This window comes from Chrysochloris asiatica, unplaced genomic scaffold (genome assembly GCF_000296735.1).
Source record: "Chrysochloris asiatica unplaced genomic scaffold, ChrAsi1.0 scaffold00424, whole genome shotgun sequence".
In the NCBI taxonomy this organism is placed as follows: domain Eukaryota; kingdom Metazoa; phylum Chordata; class Mammalia; order Afrosoricida; family Chrysochloridae; genus Chrysochloris; species Chrysochloris asiatica.
Window position 1 is genome coordinate 689,302 of NW_006408942.1, and position 10,278 is coordinate 699,579.

The window sequence follows — 10,278 nt, forward strand, 5'->3', positions numbered from 1 at the left end:
AACCTGTATGCTGAGCAAATAATCTGAGAAGCTGGGTTCTATGAAGAAAAACGTGGCATCAGGATTGGAGGAAGACTCATTAACAACCTGCCATATGCAGATGATACAACCTTGCTTACTGAAAGCAAAGAGGACTTAAAATACTGAAGTATGGATTGCATCTCAATATAAAGAAAACAAAATTCCTCACCACTGGACCAATAAACAACATTCTAATGAATGGAGAAAAGATTGAAGGTGTCAAAGACTTCATTCTGCGCAACACTCATGAAAGCAAGCCGAGAAATCGAACGACGTATTGCATTAGGCAAATCTGCTGCATAAGACCTTTTTAAAGCGTTCAAGAGCAAGTTTGAGGATTACGGTGCGCCTGACCTTTGGGTCAGTGAATAAGGATGACCATAGAAGATTGATGCCTTTGAGTTGTGGTATTGGAGGAGAATATTAAAAGTACCATGGACTGCCCATAGAACCAACAGAGCTGTACTGTTGAAAGAAGTACAGCCAGGATGGACAGCCTTCGTCTCTCCCTCTTCAGCCATAGTGTCAGGAGGGACCGGTCCCTGGAGAAGGACATCATGCTTGGTAAGGTGGAGGGTCGGAGAGATCGAGGAAGTTCAAGGAGATGGATTGGTACAGTGGCGGCAGCGATGGGCTCAGGCCTGACGATCCTGAGGGGGTTTTGTTGTTGTCTGTTCACTTAGCAACAACCTGCAAACCCTGTACAAAAAGAAATTCCAAATAGAATATAGATCTAAAACCCCAAACAGGCAAAACTGAAAGATCTTTTGGAAAATAACACAGGAGAATATCTTCACAAAATGTAAGAGGAAGCTTTGCTGTTTTCACTTGGTCCCCGGCTTGGGCTCCGGGGTGTTGGTGATACTGCATGGTGCTGGAAGGCAAGGCTCAGGTGGCAGGTGTGAGGAGGGGGACAGCTCAAGGCCCCTCACAAGGTGGGCCTCTGGGAGATATGTTCTCCCAGCTTCTTGGGGGCCGGCCAGCCTGCAGAGGTTGATCCGGTGGCCATTCATCCTGATAATTTCCACATCCTCATGGAGGATATGGTTCTCCAGAAAGCCACAGAGGTGGGGGTCTGTGTGGGTAGCACCCCTGGTGTACAGATCCAGAAGCTTCGCTCCAGGGCCAGGGCAGCCTCCACGGCATCCAGGGCTTTCTTCTCCACTCACTACTCACCTTGGGATGGCTTCTGCATGGCCTGGAAGAAGAGCGCGGTTGCCACGCGGGTTCGTGCAGTTTCATAGCACTTTTCCGTCAACAATTCAAGGAGTAAGTGTCCCGGGCCTTCCGAGGCCACATCCCGAGAGAGGTCAGTGTAAGAGGCCCGCGGAGGCGCCGGCCTCCAGTTCAGCACAATAATTCTGATGGATTGGAGAGCTCACGGCTGGTGGAAGATTTAACACATGGCGATTAGGGGGTCCCGGACATAGGAGAGGGCTACGGGGATGGTCCCAGAAAAGAGGATACACCTAAAGAGGAGGTTCGATGTGCTCTGAGGCTGGAAGTGGGGAGACCCCGGATCTGTTCCGTCCAAACCCTTTTGAAGCAAGACAAAATTGCACAGGATCACAGGGCGAGCTTCAACCTCAGAAAGATTTTTAAAACTAGGATCTGATACACATCAGGCATAAAGGAAAAGACTGATAAATTGACTATATTAAATTTTCAACTGCTCATCAGAAGACCCCATTAAAAACAGATCAGACAAAGAGTGAAAATGGAAGCCACAAAGCATTGCTATCTACAAGTCTCTAAAAATGGATCAGAGACAGATGCTGCAACAGAAAAGCTGGTTACAAACACAGGAAATCGGGAGAGATGAATGGAAACTAGTGGGCAGCAGCCCTCTAGAGCCAAGATCCTAAGAACTTTGACAGTAAGTGCCGGAGATGCAGACTCGCCGAGGTTCGCACACACTACAGGTGGGACTGTTAACTGGTGGTAGTGTTAGGTGCCAGTGAGTTGGTGCCGACTGGTAACAATCCGGTGCACAACAGAACAACCACGGCCCGGTTCTGTGCCAGCCTCACAGTACTTAAGTTTGAGCCCACTTTGCTGCCACTGTGCCAATCCATTTCACTCAGGGGTCGTCGTCTTTTTGCTGACGCTTCCCTCCCTTTACCAAGCATGATGTCCTGGGACTGGGCCTTCCTGACAACACGTCCAAAGGATGTGACACTAACTTTCTCCATCTTCTCAGCATTCTGGCTGTACTTATCTGTTTGTTCATAGGTATAACTATTTTATAAAAGTTTGGGATTATCTGGAAAAATGATTTAAGAATATGGTCACGGAGTGAAAGGATACACAAAAATAATGAGAAAGAACCCCCCAAACCTTAACACCATGGACCGCTGAACAGCTGCTGTGTGGGGAGTTCAGAGGTTGCAAGCTTCTCTTTCAGATGCATGTGATGCTAACCTTCTCTGAGTGAGCAGTTGGGCGTTTCAAGTGGACGTGCATAACACTTGGGAAACAGTATGTGCCTAAGTGGGTTCATGTAGCTCAAATCCATGCTGCTCACCATCTACCGGATCAAAGACCCAAGTGGAGTCTTAGGATTAAAAATAATTCTGAAAAGAAAAATGACCTGAACAGGCTAAGGAGCAGTTAAGACACGAAAATGTCATATCAGGGTAATAGAGGCAGGGCCACCCAAACGCTGAGAGAACAAAGGAAGGTCTCAGTGACCTGTGGAACCTGGTAGTGGTCTAAGGTCACAGGAATTGGAGCCCTGGTAGGGTAGTGGGTTACGAGTTGGGCTGTTCACCGCAAAGTCAGCAGTTCGAATCCACCACTCCGTGGGAGAAAGTTAAGGCTTTCGGCTATCGTAAAGATTTACAGCCTAGGAAACCCTATCCAAGGTTGCTGTAAATTGGAACCAACTAGATGGCACACAACCGCCACCACCAAGGTGTCACTGGAGCCCAGAAGTAGCAACGAAAGAGAGAGCTGCATTAGAAAAGGCATTTGAAGAAAAACGTTTACCTGGGTTAACATTCACATCTCTTTCAATACACTCTAGAAAAGGTCTGATGAGGAAAGAAATCCTCTCTCCTCCAAACAAACATATTTGGGCGATGCGTTTCCCTGGTAAACTACAAAAGCAAGTGCTGCTAGACAGGCCATAACTAACCAGAGGTCCCTGAGAAAGCCACCCTGAAGCGAGGGGTTCCTTCTCTGGGGAGTGACCCTGGCGCCCATTTCGGATACACTCCCCAGAGTAAAATTCAGCCAGCCCAGAGCATTTTATTCAGCTCACTTTTCCTATTTCAGTGAAACACTGTTTTTTAAAAAGTCACCTTCTTTTACCAATGTAACCAAGTATTCAATAATACATTATGATTCAAGAGACCAAGTGTCCGAACAAAAAATCTTGTGGCATGTTCTATTACATAATACAATTTCTAGAACTCCACGAGAAGCAACAAGGAGAGGCAGGACTTGTGTAGACATTTTTACTGAGCCATGCCAACAACACCTGCCTACTCAGATTCCCACAGATAGAAACATCCTTCTTTAGTCTTGAGCTCATCTGCTCCCACTCACCTGTGTGGTACTTGCTTGCTTTTAAAGAGAATTCAACAAGAAACCCAGTTCTGATTTGTAAAGAGCCACTCAGCAGGTTCACTTCCCAGGACAACATACTAGTTCATGAAATACGGATTGCCTGTTACACCCAGAACATCTTCTCTAGCTCTCTCAGCAGGGAGAGACACTGCACCTTGCTTGCTTCATAGGGAAACAGTGGATGAATCATTGGTCCCTTCTTCTTCAATGTGTCAGCGTTTGGTGTCAAACTGAGCTAAGGCCTTGGATCAGTCTCTCTCTTCAGGATGCTTTAGAAATGGAGCTTTGGGCCCTGAATACATTTCCAAACCATGAAGGAATGACAGACTGAAAGGGACGCGCCTCCCATCACGTGGCGGCATTGCAGGTCTAGCAGCCGCTGGGGCCGGTGCTGCGGGCTGGGAAGAGCGCCATGGTCTTCTTGAGTTCTTGGTAGCTCCAGTGTAGCTGCTCCACCTCGGCTCGGTGCAGCGCCCGCGTGTGGCCCAGCTCCTGCAGCAGGTGCTCGTTGGTGCTGACCAGGGAGCTGGGGACAGGGAAGAGCTGCTCAGCACCTCCGCACCCAGCCCAGGCTGGGTTTGTCTCGGGCCCGTGGGCACAAAGCCATTCTTGATGGTCACCCCTCTCTGCTTGCCGGTGGGTCAGTATCTTCCAGTCCCCGCTGTGTGCATGGGGAGCACCACATCTGACTGCCAGCAAGACCGCACTCACTCGGAAGTCCCCACACTGAGGCCCCACAGTGAGAGCAGTGAGAGCAGACCCTGACTACACCTTTCTGCCCCCCCCCCCCACCAAGCCCACAGCTCTCGGGACAGTGTCCCACCATCCTGCATGCTGGGACTGGGGACAAGGCAGGTGGTCCACCAGTTCCTCGGGGCAACTCGGCCTCTGACAGTATCCTCACACAGCACACCTCCCTCTCTCTGCCACCTGGGAGAGCCACCTACACTCTAACCACGCCAGAAAGAACTTTAAAGACAGGATCCGAGACATATCAGACATAAAAAGACTGATAAATTGACTATATTAAAATTTCAACTTCTCACCAGAAGACTCCATGAAAAGCAGGTCAGACGCAGAGTGAAAATGTAAGGCCCAAAGCACTGCTGGCTACAAGTCTCAGTCCTGCCTAGACAGACCAGAGACACCAGGGCCAATAGGAAAACTGCTTACAAACACAGGGAAGGTAGCCCCTCCCTTGGCAAGCAGGAGAGTTGGACGGAAATCTCCTGGGTAGTTCAGCCCCTAGGAAGGAGGGGAGGGGTGCAGAGAGAGGGGGAGACTGTGGAAAATGGGGAGAGAAGGGAAAGGCAGGTGGGGGCGGGGAGGAGTGGGTACAAACGAAAAGGGTGGATGGGGTGGGGGCAAGTGCTGGTCACAAGCCACCTCAAGGCTGCACCTGGGCACAGGCTCCCCCTGGCAGCCCCACAACTGGAGGCGCTGTCAGGCCTGTGAGCCCGCAGCCCTTTCCCTGCAGTCTTGGAAACAAAACAGGCTCTGTTCTGACCAGTCCCCTGTTCCCAGCTTAAGGGCACCTGTGCCTGCACCCCTGGAGGAATATGGGGTCTCTGTGAACTACCCTGGGGGAAGTGTAGACAGCCACCAAGATCCCACACCAACGCTTGGGAGCCTCTCACCGGGAGCCTCTCACCAGTACTGTCTCGTCTCCCCTGACCGTAGCTCGAAAGTCACCCCACAGGTCACACTAGGGCTCACTCCCAGTCACACCCAGAAGGTCACACCTCATAAGATATACCCAACAGGTCACACCCCACAGGATATACCCAATAAGTCACACTCTACAGGTCACACCATAGATCACACCCCTCAGGATATACCCAACAGGTCACACCCCACAGGCCACACCACAGATCACACCCCACAGGATATACCCAATAGGTCACACTCTACAGGTCACACCATAGATCACACCCCTCAGGATATACCCAACAGGTCACACCCCAGATCACACCCACAGTCACATCTGACAAGTCACACCACAGATCATGTCACTGATCACCACCCAGATCACACCCCATGGGTCACACCTGGCAGTTAATACCCCCACAGGCCACACCCACAGATCGCCCCTTCGGGTCATGCCTGACAGGTCACACCTCCGAGAATGCTGACCCAGAAGACACTGGCTCCTCACTGAGAGAGAAGCTCCCGGAAGTTGACGGCCACTCAGTGAGCACCCTGTACCTGTGGCTCTCCTGCAGCATCTGAGTGAGTTCCTGGATCTTGTCATAGTGTTCCAGGTGCTGCTTCAGCTCCACAATCTCACCAGACAGCCTCTTCACACTTGTCTGAAGTCCTGAAGGAAAAAGGTGGCAAGATGCAGTGGAGAGCCAACTCTCTGAAAATCAGAACCATTCTAGAGTCTACACTGGGTCTGGGTCAGGAGTCTGAAGAGGTTCCAAAAACAGGATGAACGCAGAGCTCCAGGCCCCAAGTGTCCATCACGTCAACCTGAACACAAGGCCACATTTATGCCCACTGCCATTGTTGCCCCTTAGGAACCTGGGAACCACGGGGCCTTTACTGCTTGTGGGGAGGGGGGCTTTGGGGCAACTCTCGGGTCAGGCTCTGGAGAATCCCCCAGAGGTCCACATGGCCACAGCCCCAGTTTCCACTGTCCTCAGGCCTCTGTCTCTCCCACGAGGGAAGATATCCAACCCAGGCTACTGCAAACACAGCAGTGACACACCCTATACAGCCACACCTGCAGGGACAGCGATGTCACTGTGACACTGTCAGCATGGTGGGGAGTGAGCACTGAGGTCATACTTCAGTGTTCCCCCAAGGATGCGTGCTTTCAGAAACTCCCAGAATCCCCAGGTTCTAGGATGCCCAGAGTAGCATGAAGCTGAAGGCCACAGTTTTGGTGAGCCTGGTGACAAGGTCTCCTCATAATCCCCCGATCCAAGAAGCCAGATGAGTCCCAAAGCACCACGAGCAGGCATGAGCCCACATGGGGTGGGGAGGGTTGTCTGACAAGAGTCACTGTCATGGGGGGACTGTCAGGCTACAGTCACAGTGAGGGGGCATGTGACAAAGTTGTGGTTGTGGTGAGGGGAACATTTGATAGAGCCACTGACGGATGCCCTAAAGGCCCTTGGGGTCCCAGAAGAGACTGGTGCTGACGTGTGAGTGGTGAGTCCGTGAGTTGTGAACTGTCTTGGAGGGGCTGGGGTGACAGGCAGCCCACCCTGCAGAGACATGCTGGGTGAGGGGCAGGGACCCTCAGGGGAGACACACTATCATGGCCCACCCCCATCACGGCCCGCTGACAGTGCCGATGGCTACCCCTGTCATCTGCCCGTGTCACGCTGTTGCGGCCCCTGCCTACTGCTGCTACGTGACTGGCACCAGCCCATGCGTGCGGACGTCTACATGTCATCAGCCACTCCTGGCTGACCACTCACTTACCAGCAATCTGCACATTTAAAGTCGAGTCAGTGTGTGAGCTTTTGGCTTCTCTCTTCATACTGAACAGAAGCGATTTCAAGCTGCTGTTCTCCTCCAGGGACTTGTCTAAGCGTTCTCTCAAGGCATCCTGGCGGCACAAAAACACACTCATCACAGACAAAGTCCAAGCTTCTGATGATCATCAGCGTCAGCATGTGAAAGGATGGGGGGGCGCAGCATGTGAAAGGATGGGGGGGGAGGGTACCCGCCCTGAGCTGAGTGTCCTTCAGGGGAGGACGTGCAGTGACCCGGAGGGAGAGTGTGCGCACCCCATTTGACCCCTGAGGCCCCTGCAGATAGCCCAGTGCACGGCAGCTGCTCCCGAGGAGGCCATAAGGGCTTCTCTCCTTACATCTCAGTCAGTGTCTGACTCCCTGCCCCCTGGGCAGGCCTCTGGCTACCCCTACCGGTAAAGCATCTAGAGTGGTCCCGGGAAGGAGAGAAAGCTAGCAGGCTGGTGATGATGCAGCTCAGGCCTCGGGGACAAGAAGGAAATGTCACGCACACAGGTGGTGGGGTAACGCACAGAGCCCACCTTCCCTCAGAGCCGAGGTTTCCCTGAACCCTGACGTAGACCGAAGACCGTCCCACAGGTCCTGGTGGCTTCCGAGCTGGCAGTACAGTCTGCGGCTGGAGCTGGGGTCCCTGAGGCTCCGGGCCAGCCTGGCCACCTGCTGCTCCCATGGACACTGATGGTCTCGGTGTCCTTGTTGTGACCTCTCCCCACCACGACAGAGCTTCTGGGTGTCCCTGCTGCTGACACAGAATCCCTCTGGCTCTGGCTTCCTCCTCAGCGGACCTCTGCTGGAGTTTAACCACTTTTTCTCCCCGTTGTCTAGTCTCTGGCAAGAGAGCAGCAGGGGACTCCCTCCTCCCACGGACGTCTAGGCCCTAGGATCAGACCTGTCCAGAGCAGAGGTCAGGGCTGGGGCCACCGCCCCAGTGTCTCAGGTTTGAGGTTCATGGGAACCATGATGACCGGCTTCCAAGTGACCACAGTGTTGGTCCATGAGAGTCACAGCTCTGCCTTCAGGCCGGGGTGACCATAGGGTGTAGTGAGGACCGTCATGAAGGGGAAGGAGTAGCTTCCAGTAGGGGGGCCCCAGCCACCTGCCCCTGCAGGCCAGGTGAGTAAGGGGGAGGGGCACCACCCACGAGTCCACCACCGGCCACCAGCTAACATGTGACATCACATGGAGACACTGAGAGTTCGCTTCAGCGGAGGCACATGGGACTCCTGGCTGGAGGCGGGAAGACGTGAACACTGTTGTCTTCAGTCAGCCTGAAGCCATTGGGGCATCTGCTGTGTAGCTGCAACTAGCCAACCCAGGGCAAACAGCCTACGTGGGGACGTCCCCACAGACCAGCAGGTGACCCCAGCTAGCAGACTGCAGGAGGAAGGTAGGTCGGCAGCAGGAGCCACTCTGCTGCCACCTGGTGGCAGAAGTTCCCTCAGGCCCACAAATGTTAGGAGGGTGGTGGTGATGTGCCGTGGAGTCAGTTCCAACTCAAAGCGACCCTGCACAGGCTTTCCGAGGCTCTAAATCTTTACGGGAGCAGAAAGCCTCATCTTTCTCCTGTGGAATGGCTGGTAGTTTTGAACTGCTGGTCTTACAGTTAGTAGTCCATTTTGTAACCACTACGCTACTACAGCTCCTTATACAGCATGGGTGTTGTTGTTGTTGTGAAGTGCTGTTGAGTTGACTTCACCCCATAGCAACCCTGTATAGGATTTTCGAGGAGCAGCTGGTGAGCTTGAACCACTGACTTTGCAGTTCAAACAACTTTGTAGTCTGATGCATTAGCCCACAGAACCACCCCAGGACTCCATACAGCAGAAGTAGGCAACCTTTTTTCTGCCAAAATTTATTATATCATGTATTGTTGTTGTTGTTGTATGGGCCATACAAAATTATCAGCTTAAAAATTAGCCTGCTATTTCTGGAGTTAGAAACCTAAAGGAAAGAGCATGCTCAGCATTTCTCAAGCTGAAAGAACTGAGGAAAAATTCCAGCCTCAGCTTGAAATACTGAAGGATTCTATGGGTACAAAAAAGAGCTCTGGCAGCGTTTTGTTGTTGTTGTTAAGTGCCACAGAGTAGTGGTTACGAATTGGGCTGAGCTGTTCCGCGGGAGAAAGATGAGGCTTTTTGCTCCCATAAAGATTCATAGCCTTGGAAACATAACAACAACATAGGTAAAATATTGAATGATGCAGAAAGCATCAACCGAAAATGGAAGGAATACACAGAGACACTGTACCAAAAAGAAATGATGGAAATTCAACCATTTCAAGAGGAGATCAAGAACCAAAGATACTGAAGGAAGAAGTTCAAGCGCATTGAAGGCATTGACAAATCACAAGCCTCCGGGAATTAATGGAATAGTTGAAATCTTTCAACAAACTGATGAAGCACAGGAGGCACTCACTCATCTATACCAAGAAATTTGGAAGACAGCTACCTGGCCAACTGATCGGAAGAGATCTGTATTTATGACCATTCCAAAGAGAGGTGACCCAAGGGAATACAGAAATCATCAGACGAAAACATTAATATAGAATGCAAGTAAAATATTTCTAGAGATAATACAAAAAAGGCTGCAATCATACATGGACAAAGAGCTTCCAGAGGTTCAAGCTGGATTCAGAAGAGGATATGGAATGAAGAGCATCATTGGTGACATAAGATGGATCTTGGCTGAAAGCAGAGACAAGAGAAAGATGTTTACCTGTGCTTTATTGACTACCCAAAGGCTTTTCATTGTGTGGATCATGACAAACTATGGACAACACTGAGAAGTATGAGTATTCCAGAACACTTCATTGTGATCATAACGAACATATACATGGACCAAGAAGAGGCAGTTGTTCAAACAGAACATGGGAACACTGAATAGTTTAAAATTAAGCATTTAAAAAAAAACAAAAACAACGACAGGGTTGTATTCTTTCACCATACTTATTCCACCTGTATGCTGAGCACATAATCAGAGAAGCTGAATTATATGAAGAAAAACGTGGCATCAGGATTGGAGGAAGACTCATTAACAACCTGCCATATGCAGATGATACAACCTTGCTTGCTGAAAGTAAAGAGGACTTAAAACATTTACTGATGAAGATCAAAGAGCACAGCCTTTAGTATGGATTACATCTCAATGTCAAGAAAACAAAAATCCTCACCACTGGACAAATAAACAACATTCTTATCAATGA

General features: G+C 50.7%; 1 protein-coding gene across 1 annotated transcript in view; it reads right to left on the reverse strand.

Moving 5' to 3' along the window:
* Positions 1 to 3,960: 3,960 nt before the first annotated feature.
* Positions 3,961 to 10,278, reverse strand: part of CEP72 (centrosomal protein 72kDa) — a 19,377-nt gene continuing 13,059 nt past the window's right edge. Inside the window, exons 11-13 of the mRNA XM_006876904.1 lie at positions 7,024 to 7,150; positions 5,797 to 5,908; positions 3,961 to 4,117 (exon numbers count right to left, since the gene is read on the reverse strand). Of these exons, the coding sequence (XP_006876966.1) occupies positions 3,961 to 4,117; positions 5,797 to 5,908; positions 7,024 to 7,150 (396 nt within the window). The remainder of the gene's footprint in view (positions 4,118 to 5,796; positions 5,909 to 7,023; positions 7,151 to 10,278) is intronic.